Raw genomic sequence first — 24,606 nt, 5'->3', positions numbered from 1 at the left:
CTCATGGCTACTTCTGGCAGCATATGCTTTCCCAGTCTCTTATTAGTCACAGGCCTGCTTATCATTATGCTCCGCACACAGGCAGAAACATCTTTTACATCTGAAAATAGTTGGTCATAAACAGGATTTTTGGATAACAAATCTACAACAACTAACTGTTTTTCAGGTACACCCCAATGTGACTCAGTAGGATGACAGTTAGACCTCATGCAGCACACTGCTTTGACTAAGCAAGCAATCTTAAATCTAAAATGAATTCAGCCCTTCATGTTAAAGCAGAGTATACACTACCTTACTTCAAAAGGCCATTTAGACACTGGCAATCTTATTCTACATTCCTCACTTAGTATATGTTCCAACTCGACTTAGCTAAACTTCCAGAAAGAACCATAAACGCCACCTAATCCTCTGCAGTGGAATTCAATGTTTCATCCTTCTGCCATCTCAAACAGAACAGCACTGTTCCACCCTTACTGGTGTCATCTGCTTACCTATACAGGGATGCCCTGATTGCTTACCTCTCTCTCTGTTATTTATATAAGAGTTCTCTTGTTTTATCTTTATATAAAAGCACTTAGGAATTAAAAACTCTTCCTCTCACTCACAAATTAACATTTAATAGCACTCTATAAAGTTTTTTGTTTTACAGTAATGTCTCACTCTTATCTAAATCTACATATAGCCTTTCAAGCTCCAGTCATGCCTTCTTCATCTTGGATCCACTCTAATGTATAGGAATCTCTGCCAGAAGACATCTGCAACTCAAACTATACAGTGAATTTAGACATAAACTAACTGACTACCTCAAAACAAATGCTAGTTGTTAATTAGCATATCCGCAGCTGTTAATGAGTGAACATATCCGCGGTTACATTATATTCCTCTCATCCTTTTCTTTTATTTCTTCGCTATCTCCTAATAATGTAATTTCCTCAACAATACTACCCTGACCTACTGCTGCCTTAACCTAACATCTTCTTCCCCAGTTGTCTCTTCTCATTTTTCCTGTTATAATGTTTTCTCTTTACACATAACAGTTTTTACCTACCTCAGTGCCATAAAACGTTTTTGTATATTTATTTGTGTGCCATACCTTATAGTGCAATGTTTATTTATATATGTTTACCGTGGTAGAGCACTGATGAGTTATGACCACTTTATCTCACAGTCTAGAATGTTAACAGCTAATACAGCTTATGATGTGTTGTTTAGAGTCCTAATTTATTTAACATTTGTTGACAGGGAAAGTCCAACTAGGACAAAACCTGTTTTCAGTAGAGGCCTGGGGAGAAATGCTCCAGATGCATGTCTTTGAAAAGTTGAGGAAACCAGATTACCTGGAGGAAACCCACATGAATGCATGGAGGACATGCAGACTCCACACAGAAGGCACCCCAGCTGAGAATCAAACAGGAGAGACTCTTGCTGTGACGCAACAAAGTTAGCCACTGTACGACTATGCCACCCAATGTTTTTCAGTTATATATTTCCTAGGCTGTGTTTGAAAGGGGTCCTTAATAAAGGAGACCTCTATCTAGTCTGACAAACATTAACAAATAAAATAAACAAGTCCTTGTTGAAAACTCAGCACTTTAAATGGCAATTATATAAGTAGGACTTCAACAAATGACAATATGCACTTGTAGCAAAACTAGACATAGAATGGGATGAGCAATTTGCATACAGACTGCAGGAATGATTTAATGCTAATGTAGAAAGTTTAGCTTGACATAAGACTGTGCTTGTCATTTTAATTCATGTTTTGTATTTTACTTTTCTATAGGAGTCTTTCAACATCCTGCCTCAAGTTTGGGACCAGTGGAGCTGACTGCAGTTGTGACTGTGCCTGTTTTCCTGCTCTGCTTAATGATACTGATGACCGTCTGCATATGCTATGGTTGGCATTGTTCTTATACAAAGGTCAAACGGCAAAATGCTGAAGAACTGTCATCAGACCTCAACTTCGAAAAAGGAGGAAAATCTCTGAATGATCTCATCTGTGACCTCACCACATCCGGATCAGGATCTGGTATGTATGGATAGTGTGGCAGAGGGCATGTGTAGAACCAAGCAGCATATATCCCTTGTTACATTCTCTTACAGTTCTACATTGTGTACTAGTATCTACAGAATGTTACTATGCAGTGGAAGCATTCCTTTGTCTGGTATACAGAACTTACTCTTGCGTTTTATAATGGACTGTAGAAATGCTGCTGGAGCAAACATAGTTTCTTATGAAACCACACAGCATAATAACCATAGTCTGCTGCATTGCACAGTAAAGATTTACATTATTTGCTTTTAATTTTTAGGTACATGTATGTTGCTCTATAGAAACATACAGTACAGATGACCTATGAACTGTGTGCATTCAGATTTAATGAGGAGTTATGGCATAGAATGAAACTCAACAAGCTAAGCTAATATTATTTTTTCAAAACTGCCCTAAGAAGAATTTTCTTTGTCCTAAAACAGGCCTATGGACTGAATTTACTGGCTTTAAATTACAGTATTTTAGTTGTCTTGACAGTAGTTATTTTAACGTTTTTATAGGAATTGCCTTGACAGTAGTTATTTTAATGTTTTTATAGGAGTACCCCTTACCCTCACATACATTCATGGTCGCAGGATATGTGGTCAACTGTACATATAAAAAGAATATATAATTATGCTTATTCTCTGCATTCTGTTTGCTTCAGTGAAAAAATGCACTGGGGAGGTAAGACTCAATGAATAGCTAATCTGCACCATGATCTTTTCTCATGACCCGCTGAAGCTTTGCAACCTTTTATAGTGTATAACATTAAGTACTTTACTAGTAAATCACAAATAATTTTTTAAGAACACTTGTGGCACTTTATGGGGAAAACGTTGCTGATTAGAATTTTGAAGACAAGCCAGCTAGATGGCACAGTGGAGGCATGGAGTCCTGACTGTATCCGAGGCAACGCAGCTCTGACTGATAATTCAGAAAACCTGAAGAGTCAACAGGGAGGAAAGAAAGTGAGTGACAGTTTTGTCACCTCATCTATTCTAGACAGAGGGCATGCAGTTTAGCTTAGGATAAAGAGACTACAGTAGCAACTGAGGAAGCTAATACAGAAGTGCACATATTGCTTATCACAGTGGGCATATCAGAAAGTCATTCCATGATGTTCTTATTTCTTTTCCCATGCTTCATAGCAGTTTACATTAAAGATTCCATGTTTGTGAAGCTCCAGACCATGAGGAGAGTTGCTGGGAAAGTTTGAGCAGAAGATCAAGGAAGGGCTCCAGGAAAGAGCTGATGTCAGATAGTTGTTTGGAGAACAATAAACAAACTGAACAAAGATTTTTAAGACAGTATAGAGGTAATAAAAAATAAAAATGCATTTTTAATCATGACTCTGGTGTGACATCCAATGAAATGCAAGTATGTGGTTAGAATGAGTCACTTACTGGTCTCATTACCATTTGTGAGATCATCAAATGCCCAAGTGCAACGTTGACAGAAATGTGTAATAGTCATAGAAGGGTAAATTTCCTATTTCCCAAGCTGCATCACTCTTGGAGCTGATTGCATACATAAAAGAAGTACAAAGGATAAAGCTTTCTACGTGGATGGATGTAAATCTATGCTACCCACTGAAAAAATAACATTTGAATTCTGCAATGTTGCATCATTCACACTTAATGAGTAAAAAAGGCCACACAGGAAAACCAATTGGTTAAAAAAACATGAAAAGAAAAATCTAGCAAAGCTAAACTTTCCTCTGTGTGATACCTTAAACCTCTTGCATCAGAAGCAACATGGGATATATGCAAGTTACCCTTTAAGGATATCAGGTGTTTCAGCAAAATGGCAATTCTGAATGTTCATGCCTTTTTCTTTGACTTTTACTTTTAAGTCTATTTATGGACAATTTCAGGTCAATAAAGCCAAACCCCTCTAGCTGTGGACATGCATGTTTCTGCTTTCTTATGGCATCAACCATAAAAGGTTTAAGGTATCAACCACAAGAAATTTAAGGTATCACACAGTGGAAAGTTTAGCTTTGCTAGATTTTTCTTTTCATGTTTTTTTAATCAATTGGTTTTCCTGTGTGACCTTTTTACTCATTGTTTTAGTTTGTTAGTTGGGATGTTTTGTAGACACCCTTATGTTTATGGATATCAGTTGAGTATGACAACCCTGTGTTTCCAAAAGTCAAATATTCCCAGGGGAGGCCCGTGCTATTGGACTGCCGGACTGCAGCCCCCTCAACTGTAAATAAAGAAAAAATAAAGAAATAAAAAGAAAAAAAATTAAAAATCGCGGACTTTCGCACATGCGTACTAGTCTGGACTGCTGCTGAGACAGTCTGGAGCATGTGCAGATTGTCTCAGCAGCAGTCCTAACTGGGAAACATGAAGAACGGAGCTCCCAGAAGTCTATGCAGTTTTAAACTGCATAGACTGTCCTGGAACTCGCTGGGAAAACACGTCGGGGTCAGACTGCAACGTCAGCAGTCTGGTCGGGGGAAGATCTTGCAACGGGCAGGGTCTGGTGTGGATTTGCACGGGTTTTCGTAGCCTACTGAGGGGTGTGTGTGTGTGTGTGTGTGTGTGTGTGTGTGTGTGTGTGTGTGAATGCCCCAGGTGCAATATACTGGTGGTTAGACTCATGGTGGTGTGGTAGGGAATACCTCAGGCTTGAACCCTGTACCTTGTATGCAGGTATTAAAGACCTGAATTCCCTACCCACCACCATTTATAAAAAAATTGCAGATTTTTGCCTCATATTTGATCTGATCTGTTCCTCATAATATCTGTGGTTTGTAAATGTTGCAATGCTTGATATTTTATGGTGCAGTGGTAACATTGTTGCCTCACAGCTGCAGGTTATCAGGTTTGATTCTTGGCTGGGGTGCCGTCTTTGTGGGGTCTGTATCTTCTCCCTGTGTTTGTGTGGGTTTGCTTTTATGTCCTCCCATGTTACAAAGACATGTCTGCATTATTCTTCCTGGGCCTCTGCTGAAAATTGTTTTTTTTGTTCCAAGTCAGACTGTCCTGATTAACAAATGTTAAATAAAATTGACAGGCATTTGAATTTCAGACTTCAGGTTTCTGAATGTTTAATTTTTACATATTTGAAGGTGCAGTGGCAGTATTGTTGCCTCCCAGCTATAGGTTTTCTGGTTTGATTCTGACTGGGGTGCTTTCTGTGTGGAGTCTGCATCTTATCCCTGTGTTTGTGTGGATTTGCTCTGGTGTCCTGCCATTTTACAAAGACATGTGTCTACAGTATTTCTCCCTGGGCCTCTGCTGAAAATTGTTTTTGTTCCATCAGAAGTAAAATTGACAGGCATTTGAATTTCAGACTTCATATTCTTCAGAAAATACATAGTAAAACAACTTTTTATTCTAGCAATAAATATATAGTAACACAACCTTTTATTATAGCAATTTTCTAAGTCTATAAGATGACTATTTGAAATTTGTCCTTATTTTTGGGACTGTATTACCCTGTTATTGGCTTTGTCCAGGTTTTTTGTGCTAAGGTTGACAGCTATGGCAAGAACTGAATTCACTGAATATGTTTGAGGACTGTATTCCCTCATTACTGGGTTTGTCCAGGTGTTTTGTGCTAAGATGTTGACAGCCATGGTGAGAACTGAATTCATTAAATGATAGCCATTTAAGTTTCAGTCTTCCTCTCTTTCACAAAGCAACTGATTTGGCGTAGTGGTATGTTGCTCTGACTGTTTTGCACAGGGACCTTGGCAGTAAAATGTATGGTGGTAACACAGCATTTTTCTTTCACAAAGCAGGTGATTTGGCATAGTGGTATGTTGTTCTGACTCTTTTGCACAGGGACCTTGGCAGTAAAATGTATGGTGGTATCACAGCATTTTATTCTAGCAGCTTTCCAAGATTATACAAGCAATGTTTAATGTGTCCCTAGTTTTTGCCCTTTTGACCCACCCCAATAAATTTGGCTTTTTCCAGATTTCTTGTGCTGTGAAGTTCAGATGTAGTTGAGTATTGAGTAGATTTTGCAAGGAGCTGAGAGCTGCAGGGGAAGAGAAGTTTAGTGCTGATTATGCTAAGTCAGCTCACATTGCTAATACCACATCAGGTTGTGTACTTGCTTTTGATGCAGAAGGTTGTTTGTTCTACTCCCATAAGGGGTGAATGCTGCCGTACTGAAAGTTAAGATACTAACTATGAGCCTGTTATCAATTTGCCATCCATTTCCTATTGCAATATTACTAGCTTATTTTTAATTTAATTTAGGAAATGTATTCCTCAGGGGCATCAGACACTTTATTTTTCGATGAAACCATGAAATATAAAGGTGATTGCTAGCAGCAACCTCTTCATTACAGATTTATTTAACGTGGAATTATTTAGATGACTTTTTTACTACTTCAGAGATTGTGCATATTTACTGATAATGGTGGACTGTAGAATTGTGCATATTTACTGATAATAGTGGACTGTAGAAGTTTGAGTAGACTTTTATGATGGAAATGTTCTGAATTGGGCAGTTTTGTCATTGGTGCAGGCGTTTTGTTTCATTGTTTACTGGAAAAATGTTCAAAGCAATAGGAAGGTGTATCAAAGAGCACATGTATGTTTCATATGCAAGGGGCCTATGATTTGAAAACATCCCAGAATTAATCTTTATCTGCCACGGGTAAAATGTATTTTCTTTGAATGTGGATTTCAATGTTGTTTCAATGAATGTGAGTTTCAATGGCAGAGAAGTTTTAATGTCAAGTTTGTTTAGCAGATGTCTTAGTGTTTGTGCTGTAAAATGCAAAATAAAACTTTCAAATGAAGTTCAAATCATCATAGAAGTAAATCAGTATGCACATTAGTGTTTATGGTAAATGGAGTGAAATAGCCAAGTAATGGATCATTGGAATGGCTGCAGGGGGAGGCTCCATTTGACCATGGTTTTGTGAGGGGGAAGGGCGGCAAACTTAGGCAGCCCCAGCTGAACCATACCTCCCAACTGTCCAAATTTTCAAAGAATGAATAGATTTTTTGCTTCTTATTTTTGGTTTGTTCCTCATAAAATTTGTGGTTTTCTGGCAAATCATTTAGGAATTAAGTCACTAAATAATGACACACTGAGTTTCAGACTTCATAACCTTCAGAAAAATGCATGCTAAAGTAATACCTGTTATTCTATCAACTGTCTCAGTTTATACAAGAGCAATTTTTAGTACTGTTTATATGTTCCCCCAATATATTTGGCCTTGTCCAGATTTATTGCATTAACAGGTTGAGAGGTACATGCAAATAAATTGCTTTATAGAATTAGGCATAGCCAAACCTCTCAACTGTCCCTGATTTTGGCTCAAAATGTTGCTCTTCCCCTAATGATCTCTCCGCAAAATAGCAATTTTGGAAGAAAACATGAAGGGTTTATAATTAAGAAATAACTGTAATAATCAGTTAGATTACTTTTATTTCAGAAATGCATGTAGATTCTTTTATTTTGTCAGCTGCTCAAGTTAGCAGTACTAATATTAAAGTATCCCTTCTTTGACAGGTTCCCAGCTGTATTGTGTTGCTATTTTATATTTTTACATCACATTTTTGGTCCATTTTTCATAAAATTGTGGTTTTTGGCAAATTAGTGACAAATCATTAAAGACTGAAGTTAGAAAATAATGACAGACATTTGAGTTTCAGATTTCATACCATTCAGAAAATTCATACTAATGCAAGACCTCTGTTATCTTTCTAAGTTTATAAGAGCAATATTTTAAAAATTGTCCTTATTTTTGGGCCTTTGTCCCATTTCTTTGTATGGCTTTGTCCAGATTTCTTGCTCTGAGGTTGAGAGGTATGACAAATGTGTCAGGGCCATCACAAGTCAGCCAGAGACATTTCAAACTGTGACATACTTGTTGCACCCCACTCCCCCATGTAGTGACTCTGGATGTGTCGAAGCAAGGCAAGGAGTAGTTATGCAGTGTAAATGTGCAGAGTATCCCCCCATCCAAGGTAGACACAAGTACTAGAGTGGCTTTTCATCTGTCCTTGATTTTTACAGAATGGTCTGGTTTCTGTCATATTTTTTGTACTGTTGATTTATGCTTATTACTCAAAGTGCCTGTTGCTCTGTGTTTAAGTAGCAATACTTTAATGACCATTAGGTAAGCTTGGCTGAGATTGCAAGATGCAAGTAAGCTTTAATAAGCATACTGTTAAAGAATTGCCAACATTGAAAGCCTTTCTGTTGCCATGTAGAGAATACTTAACTAGATAATATATAAGCCTTGGGTATTGAAATGCATATGCCAGTATTTGTAATAAAGGACAGGATTACATTATTTTAAGAGTCTCATAATCTCATTACACTTGGAGACTTCCAGTCATCTCTGCAGGCTTTACCCGTACACAGAATGCCAATCGTGTGGTCCATAACCTGTACAGTAATCCTTTTAGTGTGGGCCATAACCTGTACAGTAATCCTTTTAAGCAATGTATCTTGAGCTTATTTCTTGTTTGCTTTTCATTTTTTACTTTGATCATGTTTTCCCCATGAAACAAGTAGATGTCAGGCAGCAGGTCTTTTTTGGATAAGGAACATTTTTACAAGTGGGGGCATCAGAGATTTCTACTTTCAGCATGTTACTTGGTACTTTAATAAAGCCGAATATAAATTATAATTAGAACTGCAGTGCAAGAAGTGGTTTGAGTTGAGTGCTGCTTGTTTTTCTTATACTTGATTTTGACTGGCATTCCATTAATGTATTTAAAAAAAAGTAATTTATTTTTTCATGTCTCACAACCTTTTTTGTTTCCATCTAGATATTAAGCTGTCATGCAGCCAATGCATTGAAATATTTTTATTCTTCTACACTTCATTTTGTCTTGGTTGGACTCTCATAATGACGGTTTGGCACCCAGGGCAGTATATTTAGTTTTTGTGGTTTTGAGCATAGCTCCTCCCCTTTCTAGTTGGCCACACCCCTTCCCATTGACCCCACCAATTCAGCTGTCTCCTGCAGCCCCCCTTTGATTTGAAGTCACCAGCCGCCACTGAATATTCCTCTTATGCTGTGCTGATGATGCCATAAGAAGGCAGAAGCATGCATGTCCTCAGATAGAGGGGGTTGGCTCTATTGGTTTGAAATTGTCCATAAATAGACTTAAAAGTTAAAGAAAGTCATGGACATTCAGAATTGCCATTTAGCTGAAACTCCTGATATCCTTAAAGGGTAATTTGCATATATCCTATGTTGCCTCTGATACAAGAGGTTTAAGGTATCACACAGTAGAAAGTTTACCTTTGCTAGATTTTTCTTTTTGTGTTTTTTTAATCATTCATACTCTTAAGAATTTAAACAAATAATATGTGAACTTGTATCCTAGCACCATAACAGTGCCAGTATTTAAGTTACAGTACAGTTTTATTTATTTGGCAATTTATTTATTTGAAATTTGTCAGCCATGTAGTCCCACTGAATTCATGGCCCATTTTAAGGGGAGGCTTTTGGGAGGAAACACAATTAAGGACATAGGTCATCAAACACTGCCTTAGAATGTCCATAAAGGAAATGGATTATTTAACACAAGAAGCTGTATCCCATGCATATGTTTTCTACTGTAGACAATTTGTATACCTGTATGTGGAAGCAGTGAGCCCATGAAGATGTGTTGAAAGTAGGAATCCATTTCAACTCTCTGATTTGTTTGGGAAAGGAATTTTACAGGGTGGTTATGTCACATAGGAAGTTATGGTCCCCAGCTTTGCAAACAGTGGTAGTGGTGGTGGCGGGGTTTGAGGTGTGAAGAAGAGACATGTAGAAGTATATGAGATCAGAATGATGGAGAGCACCAAGTTAGGAGGTTATACAAAGCAAGAGGAGCATTTGTCTGGAGAAACACATGGAACAGGTCAGCCTATCAGTATGAGCCAGCTAGCAGAGGGATCAGTATCACAGATTGCTCCCAGGACAAACCACTACAATCCTGTTATATAGAGAGCTGAGCTTATTGATATTTGTCTACTTCTGTTTAAGCAGAATCAAACTACCATGTAGGAACAATAAGAGAAGAACCGACATGGTAGATGTAGTTTGAGAATGAGGGAACCTTTGAGATGATGCAGTGGTCCCAACTTTGGGTGAGTCTTTTTCAGAGCAGACACAACCTCATTAGGGAATAATATTGTCTCCTCAGAAAGAAATCCTAGGTGTTTAAAAGACTTCAGTTGTTCAACGAATGACTGACAGTGTCTATCCAAATAGAAATCCTAAGTATTTAAAAGGCTTGACCTACTCAGAGAATGATGTTTTCTGATTAAGTAAAAAAGCAATGTTTTTTTTTTAAATAATTCAGTTTCTCAGTAGAAGCATTAGATGAAGAGAGCCAGTGGAAACATGCAAGGACTGAGACACTTGATAGCACATACCATAGCCATCATGGTTAAGTCATTGGATTATGGAGCTGTTTGATATCCATTTTTCTAATCTGTGAAAGAAGATTATACTGAATGTGCCATTATTCTGGGGGAGACCATGGCATAGCAAAGCATTACTGTCCACATATTAAACAATGAGAAGTCCATTTCATTGTCACCATATATCATCCACAAAGAGCTGAAGCAAGATGGGACTAAGTGCATCACTACATTCACAGCAGGAAGATTAATACTGCAGTTTGAAGCATTTCTCTTTTAGACAGCTGTTGAACTGACTGATACAAAGAGTTCTTAGTTGTGAATGGCCTAACAGTTCAAGCAGCAAGGTATGAAATACACTGTCAAACATATTGTTGAAGTGCATGGACTCTGTTCATGACTTTTGTAACTGTCCTCAGTACAAAGAAATGTCACTGCAGTAGTTGACTAGATACTTTTGCCCACAGAGAAGTGATGGAAGCAATGTTCCACAGCTGTGGAATGGCTCCTTCATTTAAAGAGCGTCTTAGGTGTAGCCATACCAGTTTTCAGTCTAAAAAGCAGCCATCATCAGGAATCTAGGTGGGAGTTTCTCTGGTCCAACTACTGTATGTCTTTTTATGCTCAACATTTTCAAGACTGTAGCCTTTGAAGAAGAATGGTTGAAGCTGTTGTGAGGTTGAAACAGAAGTGTAGCCAGGCTGGGCTAAAATGAGAGGAGTCCGAAAGAATGGGAAAAAATGATAATGGAAAAGATGTTCCCCTTAGGAGAGAAGGGAGGAGCACCAGATCAAAAAATAGACTTTTTTTTTATTTTCAAAAACTTAGTGTGCTCAGGGGAGCCAAATCACAGAGTGGCACTGGGCATCACATGAACTTGCTATGGCTCCGGGTAGAAGTCTTTCTAGTAGGGCAGTGGCCACTAATGGAGTCAGATGAGAAAACAGCTAAAAGACCATGATCAGGCTGATTAGCTGTCACCCAGTCCATGGTTCTGTGTCTACTGGTGGCTGAGTCAGCCTACGCTGGCAAATATAAGCACTTGAGAAAGTACTTTGCTACCTCAGTCATTCTGCTTGGTGAGTCCTGCAAGACATAAGAACCATGGCTGAAGTCACACAGTAGTATTACTTCATGCTTGATACTCTGTTATCCGTGTCGTAAGACCAGCTAGGCTGTTAGGGGAACAGAAGTGCTTATGGCAGGCACAGCCACTGCACAATTTCTTTCCTGCTAGAATTAGAATCTGTATATAAAAGCTCTCATGCTTCTAAAGCAGGGAATTGAGCTGGGAGTTCTGAGGCCTTATATATAAAACATGTCACCACATATTATTAATTTGTGTAGCTTATCTGCCCTCAATAGCATGTAAGAAGGAACTTCACCATCATGGACTGAAACTAAATGCTAAAAAATGCATTATTGTATCCTTTGGGAAATCATCTATACCAGGGAACTGCCAAATTAACAATACACCCCTAACAGTTATTCAGGATTTGGGAAGTTACATGGACACTAACCTAACTTTTGACCGGAATATGTCCATTCTTGTAATAAAGTCCTTCTATGTTGCACAGCTTATAAACAAAGGGATTCTGTCTAGATCTAGGGATGTTATTGTCCCCCTTTACTCAGCCCTCATTAGGCAAATCATTGAATATAATGCTTCCCTAAGCACGCATCTGCACAGACACATACAACAACTGGAAGAACCACAGAGATACCTTGCTAAAAGGATACAAAGCCTAAACAACATTTTCTACAAGATGAACTCAAAGCCCTGTCACTATTCTTGGAATCCTACAGACTGCTAAGATGTAACCTGTGTCTCGCATATAAGGCATCCTCTGACCAAATACTGCTGTATTTACTTCACATCAGCAAGTTAAATGACAATAGAAATACTTGATCTAGGGATCTACACCTCTTCTACAACATCAACTGAATGGTGTGGAGGGACAGGTGTACCTTGCATAGGATACCGCTGCTCTGGAACAGACTCCCCATCTACATAAAACAAACTTCATTCCTGTTAATATTCAAGTGTAACTTAGATCTATGGATAGGAAACAGAAAATGGGAAATTGGCTGGGCTTAAAATAACCTTCAAGGGCAGGCAGCCTAATTCTTAACTATAAGCCGATAAGAAGAGACATGAACTTCAAGGAACTAAATTGAAGGTTTTATTTAGCTTTCTGATATTCCACAGATATCAGAAGTATAAAATATTAAGAAAAATTCAACTTTAGGTCATTTGTCAGCAATACTGTAGGCAGTGAGATGTCGTAGCATAAACTCTTAAGCCTCAGCCCATACAATATCTGAAGAGGAGCTCAGCTTGTATTCTGAGGTACAGGATGAAAGTGGGCCCCTATGGTAATTAAGTCCTTTATTTTTCAATCAAAGGTTTAAATCAGTAATTTAGCATCATGGATATTTTCTTTACTGCTTTTGGGAGGGAGGGCTGAATAGATTTCAGAGTGGGTGAGGTGCTGCAGTAGTATAGGGATAAAGATGTTACGGTCCATCATGGCAGAAGAGGCCAAGGCCCCTGCACTGGTCATCTGGGAGCACCAGTATTATGGTAAAATGGGGTATGGTTGCAGCAAGTTATGAGCAAAGCACACAGATTGGGAACAGATGGGGAGCCATTAAGTGAAAAATCTATTACGAAAATTATTATGGGTCTCATAGAGTTTTGAATACTTTGAAATAAAGTATAACTGGATGTAAATACAAGTGGGGCTATTGCACACAGGGTGGATATTCAGACCTAGCTGTCAGGAGTAGGAAGGTGAGACAATATCAACAAGGAGTAAAACCACAGGTGTATGAAAATGAATGGGGGCTGGACAGAGGTTCACCTGAGGCTATGGCAGGGTTAGACAGACGTTCACCTGACAGTATGGCAGGGTGAGAGAGAGGTTCACCTGAGGCTATGGCAGGGTTAGAGAGAGGTTTACCTGACACTATGGCAGGGTTTGACAGAGGTTCACCTGACACTATGGCAGGGTTAGACAGAGGTTCACCTGACACTATGGCATGGTTAGAGAGAAGTTCACCTGACACTATGGCAGGGTTAGAGAGATGTTCACCTGAGGCTATGGCAGGGTTAGAGAGAGGTTCACCTGACACTATGGCAGGGTTAGAGAGAGGTTCACCTGAGGCTATGGCAGGGTTAGAGAGAGGTTTACCTGACACTATGTCAGGGTTAGACAGAGGTTCACCTGACACTATGGCAGGGTTAGACAGAGGTTCACCTGAGGCTATGGCAAGGTTAGAGAGAGGTTCACCTGAGGCTATGGCAGGGTTAGAGAGAGGTTTACCTGACACTATGGCAGGGTTTGACAGAGGTTCACCTGACACTATGGCAGGGTTAGAGAGAGGTTCCCCTGATGCTATGGCAGGGTTAGAGAGAGGTTCACCTGACACTATGGCAGGGTTAGAGAGAGGTTCACCTGACACTATGGCAGGGTTAGAGAGAGGTTCACCTGAGGCTATGGCAGGGTTAGAGAGAGGTTCCCCTGATGCTATGGCAGGGTTAGAGAGAGGTTCACCTGAGGCTATGGCAGGGTTAAAGAGAGGTTCACCTGACACTATGGCAGGGTTAGAGAGAGGTTCACCTGACACTATGGCAGGGTTAGAGAGAGGTTCACCTGAGGCTATGGCAGGGTTAGAGAGAGGTTCCCCTGACACTATGGCAGGGTTAGAGATGAGAAGTAATGGAACCCAGACAGAAAACATAATGTGCTGAAGAAGCCAGAGGAGTAGTGAGGGAGGAAATATGAATGGAAAGATAGAGATAAGAACCGGTTGCTACTTGTACGGCATACCTGGATCAATTCTAAATGATGAGTATGTAGCGTTGCCTGCCCACACTTATCCTAACCACAGTTTCAAAGGCAGAAACCTAATGCTAGCAAATGGTACAAACAGTAGAAAATATAGGAAACCAGTCTGTTGTTCGTAGGTTCATAGGTATATACTAGGCTAAAGACCACTAGGTCCTTTTTAAGCCTAGCCATGCAACCTGAATGTCCACAAGTTCTGTGTTTTAAACATTTATATAGGGGTGATTGTTGCTTATATCATGATTTAGGCATAGGCACCAGACAAGGGATGGATTTTGGTTTTCGGATCCAGTGGTCCATGGTATGTTTAAACACAGATAGGGACCTAATCCAGAGAATGGGAATTGTCTCATATATATATATAGATATATACATATACATACAATATATATATATATATATATATATATATATATATATATATATATATATATATATATATATCCAGACATGTCAAATTTATGTTGCAAGCAAAATTCACATGTTTAGCACTAGTAGTTCTGATGCTGTTTATTTTGGGATGCGCAAAAGGTTCATTGGAGTGGGGTCCAGGATGCTTTGTATGCCAAGCATAGATCGCCTCTCAGTACTCTATTTGTAACAGAGTAGGAGAGATAAACAGAATAACAACTATGGTAATCACAGGATAGATATTATTAACTAATAAGCAATAGTGTAGTAGGAAGAAAGATGTGGGATGTTCGCTGTATGTAGCACATGCTCTACTGAATATCTTTCTTAACATTTGCCATTCAGTCCTCAAAACATTTTTGTGTCTGTTTTCTGAGAATAGACTTTTGACTCAGCAATAATCCCATGGTTTTAGAAATGTGTGCTAGAAAATTATACTAGACGAAGATTTGGAGTCACTGATGTAACACTTGGAAACTGGCATTTCTTTTAAATAACGGTGTAAAAAAGGAAAGAAAAGAAACATGGCATGCCTTGAGTGGCAGTTAAAAATTGGCACTCACAAAACAATTCCAGACCCAGCATTTATCATTAGTCAGAAGAAATAGGCATTAATAATAGACTAAATCAAAATATTGTTACAGTGAACTACAAAAAAATGTTTAAAGTTCAATAGTAAATTAATTGAAAGGATTGTCAAAAAGACTGAATCAGGGCTGTGAATATTCTTTCTAAGATAATACAGTGACATTCAAATGTGGTTTTCTGTTAAAGTTTGAAGAATGGACAAAATATTCTGATATTTAAGATGGCATAGATATTCGTAAAGTACAGTGATTACAGCTAAATGGAGTTTCCCCAAGAAATTTGGCATATTCCCCATGTTGGAACTGTAAATAAGCTTCAAAGACTAAGTGTAGATCAGTATGTTGTAAGAGGGATAACAAAATGGCTGCCAATAGAATACTTGGTAACAGAGGGGGTACCACCTCAAAAAGCAAAAACTTGACTTGTGGTGCTCCTCACAATTAAGTACTGGGGCTCCTTCTGATCAGTATCTGTTTCACATATCTCCAAAGCATTACCCACATGTATTCAAAGTAAAGTTGTCAATGACATGCTATTGCACTACCAGAGGTGTCGAGGAGAAAATAATATAAACCGTAGAAAAGAATCTTCGGTAACCACCATGGCTGGAACAAATGATGTAATAAAATAAAAACTTTAATGTTTTAATAAAATTCATAGAGCACAAAGTTCCATAGATAAGTGCTTTCAGCTTAGTTAGCCTTCATCAGATCATAATTTGTAATTTGCGCTTTCCTAAAACTTAAAATCAAAATCAACCAGTTGCTGTCTTGATTTAACACATGCCTTCCTTCATCAGCCTATCATATTGTCATCCAATCAAGATTTCAGCATTAGACTAGCCTCCATTACTTTAACCAATCATCTTCCGACCAATCTCTGTTTCGGTTCGGTTTATTTCTTTTCTCAATGGCCAATGACACTATCATCAATCCAAGGTATAAATCTCCATTTTTTAACCAATTATCTGTCTACATCCTGGTGCTGTCATCCTATCAAATTTTAGCACTAGACAGGCTTCCACTAGTTAACCAGTCCTCTTCCAGCCTGTCTTTGTTACAGTTCAACTTATTTCTTTTCTTAATGCCATCCATTCAGGATACAGAACTCCTCTCCTTAACCAATCATTTGTGTTCTTCCTATTTGCCCTCTATTTTGGAACCAATCCTTAGTCTTCTGGCTTTTAACACTGGTTTGAGTGGAACTACGCTATTTAAACCAGGGGAGCGATTTGCTCTTAAGTTAGTTATCCATCTGATCTCATGAACTTCAGTCTTGCTGTGCACATCCCCTTCCCTTATACTCCAGAGAATTACTTCCATAGCCTTAAACCTAAAGTAATGTGACGGATTGGCCGAAATGTGCACCACAAGCGCATTATTTGGATCCAATTTCTTAATATCCCTTAAATGACATAGAATGTGATCCTTTAGGCATTAGTCCATCTTGCCTACATAAAAGGCAGTACAATGGGAGCAGCAGGCCAAGTAAATCAAGTGATATGTATTACAGTTCGCATATACTTCAGATTCATAAAGGCAATCAGTATTTGGATGTCTAAAAGTTCTGTCACTATCTATAGATGTACAAGGTTTGCATTTGTGACATCTAAAGGTACCTTTCCTGTTGGTGGTCACCTGTTTGTCAAACCCATCTTTATTACAAAGCAATCTTTTAAATTTTTTTCTGTTCTTGAAAGTAAAATGTGGTGATTCTCCAACATTATTCTTTATTTTCTCATCGGCTGTCAATATCGGCCAGAATTTTTAACAATGTCACAAATTTGTTTATTATCCATACTATATGTTAAACCACAATTGATATGAGTTATCTGTGTTCTTGCTCTCTTAACCATGTTATGTCAATTGGTTCCTATTGGTGAAAAATATGGATGGTGTCTTCTAGCTCGAATGTCATTTGAACTAGTGGTCATAGCAAAATTGTTTACATTATAACCTCTAGTGTGTAAATTAGACCATAAGCCCATGTACTTTGCATCAAAATCTGTATCATCTGTGCAGAGTCTAGAAATTCTTACTACTTGGTTTTCAGATATATTATTGATTGATTAATCAGTACTAGAGTTTAGATAGTGGGTAAACTCATTTAGTTGCATCTCATTTCCTTTCCATAGAATGAAAATATCATCCACAAAATGTCCATAGTAAAATAAATACTCATTCCACAGATTAGCACTGCTTACTACTTTTTCCTTTTCCCAATGGGCTAGCACTAAGTTCGAGTAGCTATTAGCACAGGGGGTGCCCATGGCTAGCCCCCATACCTGTAGAAAAAATTCTGTACCATAAATAAAAGCATTATTTTCCAGCACCAGTTGTAGCAGAGAGCAGAGTAAATCAGACTTGAATTCAGCTTGATGTGAAAAGGAACTAATAGCTTCAATCCCATATTCATTAGGAATGACTGTGAAAAGGCTATTGCTGTCCATAGTTACTCATATAACTTCATCCATTCTAGTCAAGTCTAGCCCACTGGGAAAAGGAAAAAGTACTAAGCAGTGCTAATCCATGGAACGAGTATGTATTTTACTATGGACGTTTTGTGGATGATATTTTCATTCTATGGAAAGGAAATGAGATGCAACTAGATGAGTTTACCTACTATCACTATCACAGCACAATTAACAAAAAACTGAGGGTTATGCTACTGAATGGCAAGAGTTTAAATCTCAAAATGCATGTGCTTGAAGCACTCCTCAGTATGGAGAATGTCGACATTTGTGCAGTAACTGAAACCTGGTTCAAGGCTCCAGAGAGCACCCCAGCACTACCGGGCTACAACTCGTACCACACGTTTCAGCCACAGAACATGGACCGAAACACAAAGGGAGGGGGTGTATCCATATTCATCAAGGATATCTACACCTCCAAGTTAGTGGCTCAGCATGATACCTCTGAGATCATCCATGAGCAACTAACATTGGGCAAATCTGCAATGCAAATTGTTGCCTGCTACAGATCACCCTCCATGACCCCCGGCCACCACTCCACCTTTCTGGAGACACTGGAAATTATGAAGGTCCTACCAAAAACCCTGATATTGGGTGATTTCAACTACCCTACCATTAACTAGGAAAACTACTCAAGTACAAACTCCCAGGCCCAGCGCTTCCTGGAATTCAACACCCTGGATCAGCTGGTAAACTCCCCTACCAAAGGTGAAAACATATTGGACCTGGTCATCACAAACATGGGTGACAGGTGTTCCACACCAGAGATCAACCCATCACTGGTTAGATCAGACCATAAACTAATCACTATGGATGACCACACCCCACCACCACCCCCAACTAAGGAAACCACAGTAAAAAACTTACCTAAAGCAAACTTCACCTTACTTAAGACAGTGGCGGTATGTTTCACAGCCCCCACACTAAAGGATAATGCTGCCCAAGATGCAGAAACCTTTACAAATGTACTCTATGAGCACCTACAAGGATTCATGGAACATGCCATCCCTAGCAAAACCAAGACTCACTCCTCTAAGAGAAGGAAACCAGTCTGGTGGACCCCTGCCATAAACAGGCTATACAATCGAAGGAGGAAACTAGTTCAGAAAAAAAAGCAAATCCCAAGAAGGAAAGACATCCCTGACCAGTATCAGTAAGAAACTAAGGTTCCTCATAAAATCATCCCAGGATAACTTCGAAAGAAAAATAGCCAAGGATTCAAAAGATAACCACAAAGCCTTATAGGTTCATAGGTTCATACTAGGCTATCTGCCCTAGGGCATTTATAAGCCTAGCCAGAGTGTGTTTGGCTTTCGCCACCATTTTAAATTAATTTTGCTATGCCCTTTTTCGAGGTTAGTATACTGTGCCTCTGTCTAACAGTGACACAGAAGTGATACCCGGGGTAAACCTATGATCTCCCATCCACTCATCAAGATTCCTCTTGAAGAGAGTCAATGAGGGACTCTGCCTAACCTGGACTGGGATTTTATTCCACAGTGAAGGGAGCCTCTGGGTTATGAATCTGTCCCTCCAGCATGTCCTATTTATTTCAGTGCTGAGGTTCAAGTCTCTCGAGCTCGTAGCTCGATGGGATTTGGATTTTCTGAGGTGCAGCATGTCCATTAATTCCGGGTGGCTTTATACGTCAGGCACAGATCGCCTCTGAGCAGGCGGTATGCCACTGAGTAGAACTGGAGTTTCTTTAACCGGGCAGCATTCTTTAGCTATGTTAAGAATCTAAGTGGCAACTCACAGATATGCATTGAACTAGTGCAAAATAGCACAAAATATACTGAATCTACTGATATTGCCAACATCTTGGCAGATAGACTGAATGCAAACTTCACCCCCCTATCACCCCCAAAAGGGCCCACAACAATACCGGAAAAGTGTAGTGTACCAGAAATCACAGGCGCACAGGTGAAAATAGCCCTATCAAAAGCCAAAAACACAGCATCAATGGGCCAGATCGTGTCCCAGGCTGCGTCTTGCATGAACTACAGAACAAACTAACCCCCCACCTAAACACGCTGTTCAACCTCAGCCTCTCCACAGGCTACATGCCCATAGAATGGCGCACAGCAACAGTTATTTCACTCCACAAAGGAGGGGCCACAACTGACCCTGGTAACTATCACCCCATAAGCCTTGCTAGCCTGCTCTGCAAGGCTATGGAGTGCATCATCAAGGAACTCATTAATAAAGACATTGGGAACCTCCAAATACTTGACCTGACCCAGTTTGGCTTTGTTAAGGGCAGATCATGCTTACTAAACCTGGCTGACTTCTTCGAGACAGTCCCCAAGGCCATAGAAGAGGGAAATGTTGTTCCCACAGCCTACCTTGACCTTGCCAAGGCTTTCAACACCATTCCCCACTCGGGTATTACAGAAAACCTCTCCAGCCTGAACATAAACCCCTACATCACGAGATGGGTTGCCAACTGGCTTACAGACAAAACTCACATGGTAAGAATAGCGGGCTCCAGGTCCGACTCTAAACCAGTCACAAGTGGTGTCCTGCAAGGCTCGGTCCTGGGACCATTCCTGTTCAGCATATACTTCTCAGAAGTACAGGCAAACACAAGAGGACTATAGCTAACCAAGTTCGCCAATGACTGCAAACTGGGAGCCATAATTGACTCTCCAGCTGACATGGACATCCTCCAAAAGGGCCTTGCTGAAATGGACACTTGGTGTCAAAGTCATGGCCTCAAGCTAAATGCCAAGAAATGCATAGTCATGCCATTTGGGAAAAACAAAACACCCACGAATTACCACATAGGTGGCAGCCCCCGTAATACAGAAGAGGTAATAAGAGATCTGGGGACCCTGGTAGATAGCAATCTCTCCTTTGACAATCATATTGCCAACGTAGTTAGGAAATCCTTCTATGTGGCCCATCTAATTACTAAAGGGTTCGCATCTGGAAATAAAGTGGTTATAGTGCCCCTCTACTCGTCAGTCATCAGACCCATCATAGAGTACAATGCCCCATTTGGAATGGACCTCACAATACACTTCCAACAGCTGGACAGACCACAAAAGTACCTCACCAAGAGGATTACTGGCCTTAAACATATGTCCTATGCAGCCCGCCTGAGTAAACTCTGGCTGTACTCAGTGGCATATCGCTTACTCAGAGGTGATCTCTGCCTGACTTACAAAGCCATGTCCAACTCAGAATTGATGGATATGCTCCAGCTAAAGAAATCCATGCACTCTAGTGAGCTAAACCTCACCAAAACAATAAATAGAACATGCTGGAGGGACAGAGACTCCCCATGCTTTGGAACAAAATTCCAAACTACATTAGGCAGAGCCCCTCACTAACACTCTTCAAGAGAAACCTTAACGATTGGACGGGTAACAGAAAATACATCCCTGGGATCACTTCATTGGCTTTACTTGACAGAGGATCAGTTAATTAATCAATGGGGTGGTGAAAGCCAACACACTCTGGCTAGGTTTATAAATTCACTCGGGCAGATAGCCTAGTACCTACCTATGGACCTATGAACCTATCTAAACTCTAGTACTGATTTTCTGGAGTTTAAAGTTAGTCACTCTAGAGAGACCATTGATTTCTTGGATGTAAGAATCCTTATGCACCCAGAAACAGGTTTGAGTACAAAAATATTTAGGAAACCCACATGGAGAAATCACTATTTACACCATTTGAGCATGCATCCCGGTTATGTTTTTAATAATATATTTGAAAACCAATAAGTAAGAATTTCTGGACTTTGCATGGATGATACAGATTTTGATGCAGAGTACATGGGCTTATGGCCTAATTTACAATCTAGAGGTTATAATGAAAAGAATCTCGCTATGACCACTAGTTCAAATGACATTCGAACTGGAAAAGGCTGTCCATATTTTTCGCAAATATAAACCAATTCATATAACATGGTTAAGAGAGCAAGAACACAGAGAACTCATATCAATTGTGGTTTAACATAATAATAGATGAATTTGTGACATTGTTAAAAAATTCTTGCCGTTATTGACAGCCGATGAGAAAATAAAGAATATTGTTGGAGAATCACCACATTTTACTTTCAAGAACAGAAAACATTTAAAAAGATTGCTTTGTAATAAAGATGGGTTTGACAAACAGGTGACCACCAACAAGAAAGGTACCTTTAGATGTCACAAATGCAAAGCTTGTACATCTATAGATAGTGACAGCACTTTTAGACATCTACATACTGATCGCCTTTATGAATCTGAAGTGTATGCAAACTGTAATACACAGCACTTGATTTACTTAGCCTGCTGCTCCCATTGTACTGCCTTTTATGTAGGCAAGATGGACCAACACCTAAAGGATCACATTCTACGTCATTTAAGGGATATTAAGAAATTGGATCCAAATAATGCACTTGCGGTGCACATTTCGGCCAATCCGTCACATTGCTTTAGGTTTAAGGCTATGGAAGTAATTCCCTGGAGTATAAGGGAAGGGGATGTGCACAGCAAGACTGAAGTTTGTCAGATCAGCTGGATAACTAACTTAAGAGCAAATCGCTCCCCTGGTTCAAATAGCATAGTTCCACTCAAACCAGTGTTAAAAGCCAGAAGACTAAGGATTGGTTCCAAAATAGAGGGCAAATAGGAAGAAGACAAATGATTGGTTAAGGAGAGGAGCTCTGTATCCTGAATGGATTGCATTAAGAAAATAAATAAGTTGAACTGTAACAAAAGATGATTGGTTAACTAGTGGAAGCCTGTCTAGTGCTAAAATTTGATAGGATGACAGCACCAGGAAGTAGACACATAATTGGTTAAAAAATGGAGATTTATACCTTGGATTGATGATAGTGTCATTGGCTATTGAGGAAAGAAATAAACCGAACCGAAACCGAGATTGGTCGGAAGATGATTGGTTAAAGTAATGGAGGCTCGTCTAATGCTGAAATCTTGATTGGATAACAATATGATAGGCTGATGAAGGAAGGCATGTGTTAAATCAAGACAGCAACTGGTTGATTTTGATTTTAAGTTTTAGGAAAGCGCAAATTACAAATTATGATCTGATGAAGGCTAACTAAGCTGAAAGCGCTTATCTATGGAACTTTGTGCTCTATGAATTTTATTAAAACATTAAAGTTTTTATTTTATTACATCATTTGTTCCAGCCATGGTGGTTACCTTTTCTACAAGCTGGATGTTGGTCACTTCTAATACCGTACTACTGCTAATATCCTACAAGTCATCACTTACTTGTCAATTGTATATTTTTACTGTGAGTATATGTGATGGTGACTTTCACCACTGTGTATTGTATTGTGAGAGTTGGTTGTGTGTTTTTAGTGTGAGGATGTCATGTGACGGTGAGTTTCACCATTGTGTATTGTATTTTGAGAGCCAGCAGTGCATTTTCCTGGGGTTTTCCTCTTTTCTTCACTATGGCGTAGCCACAGAGTTGGCATATATAATTTTGGGGGGGGGGGGTTAGGAGGCTTGCCCCCACATTGGGGGATACAGACATGGCTTGTCCCTGTAAAAAAAGCAATTTTGTGTTTTGGGGGGTTCAGCCCATGTAATTTGCGATGAACTGTGAGAAATCATTCTTCATGTTTCCATGGGGAAACCTATGGCTACAGCAGGGGCTTAATGATACAGATCAGTAATTTATTAGGAACAGGCCTAAATTATAAGCAAAGAAAGTTCAACGTTGTCATCCTTGTTAAACAAATCTCAACAGCAAATTACAGTACAGGGAACACCCCACTCAAGACATATATGGTCACCAGAGATTTTAACACCTTTGTAGACAATTCTCTCCTTTGACTACCACTTAGCAACAAAGGTCAGGAAATCCTTCTTTCTAGTCCAATTAATAGGTGTGGGTATCACATCAACCTCCAAAGAAGATTTATTTTATTTAACTTTATTTTATTTTACTTTTTTAACCATGGGAGCCATTCACATATGCCCTTATCTCATCAGCCCATTTATGGAATATAATGCTGCATTTAGTATATATGTATGTATTCAAAAAAGATCATACAGTTAGAAATACCCCTAGACATTCCTAACTAAACAGATCATTGGACTAAAGGCCCTTAGCTACCAAGAGAGACTTGAACCTCTATCTTTGTACTCAGTCTCTTATGTCTGGCACTGCGTAGCATTAAGGATCCAGCCCTTCATGATCCTCTACAACTCCAAAAAAACAGTAAGTGGGCAGGGCATGTATAGGCTGTGAAATGATGGCTGTATAGGGGTGTGAAGTCCCACCACAGTAGGAAGGAAAGTGTCATTTTAATCCAATACAGTAGAGCAGGGACTAGAGAGCAAGTCAGATCTCAGTGAGCTGCTAGAACATTTCAGGGCTGCCCAGAAAGATGAGAAGATGCTTATTCTCTTTGAGAGAATGACACCTGTCATCATGGAGATACAGGGTACAGGTACCAAGGTGAGGCTATGACTGAACATGGTACTTAGGTGGGGTGCCAGTTTGTTCTGTAGTTCATGTAGAGCGCAGCCTGGGATGTTGTCAGGTCCCATGGATGCTGTGTTCTTGGCTTTTGAGAGTGTGGGTTTTACCTATGCAGCCGTGATTACAGGAACTTTGCATTCTTCCGGTACAGAGATGGGCCCTTTTATGGGGGGGGGGGTAAAGTTAGCACTGAATCTATCTGCCAGGATGTTGGCAATATCAGTTGGGTCTGTATATTTAGTGCCATTGTGCTGTAACTCAGAGCAGATCTGAGTGTTGCCATTGAGATTACTGACATAGCTATAGAATGCTTTGTAATTGTTTTTTAGAATCAGTGGCAATTTTGTTTTCGTAACTAGCTTTGGAGGATGTTATGAGGAATCTCAGCTTCTTACTGAGGCTGACCAGGGAGTTCCTCCAATCATGGGATTTTACTTTTTTTCGCAACA

The 24,606-nt window shown here is 39.5% G+C and overlaps 1 protein-coding gene across 8 annotated transcripts in view; it reads left to right on the top strand.

The window, feature by feature from the left end:
- Positions 1-24,606, top strand: part of ACVR1C (activin A receptor type 1C) — a 1,029,031-nt gene that overhangs the window by 280,183 nt on the left and 724,242 nt on the right. For 4 of the 8 annotated variants that reach the window (XM_044074843.1, XM_044074847.1, XM_044074846.1 and 1 more), the window contains one exon: positions 1,809-2,029. The exons of 2 other annotated variants lie outside the window; for them this stretch is intronic. In XM_044074843.1, coding sequence (XP_043930778.1) covers positions 1,809-2,029 — 221 coding nt within the window. Of the gene's footprint in view, positions 1-1,783; positions 2,030-24,606 lie in introns of all 8 variants that reach the window. 2 more of the 8 variants (XM_044074841.1, XM_044074842.1) reach the window with 2 other exon arrangements.

Source organism: Protopterus annectens, chromosome 6.part0, assembly GCF_019279795.1.
Source record: "Protopterus annectens isolate FY-2018-M chromosome 6.part0, PAN1.0, whole genome shotgun sequence".
Lineage (NCBI taxonomy): Eukaryota > Metazoa > Chordata > Ceratodontiformes > Protopteridae > Protopterus > Protopterus annectens.
This window is presented reverse-complemented; position numbering and strand designations above follow the sequence as displayed.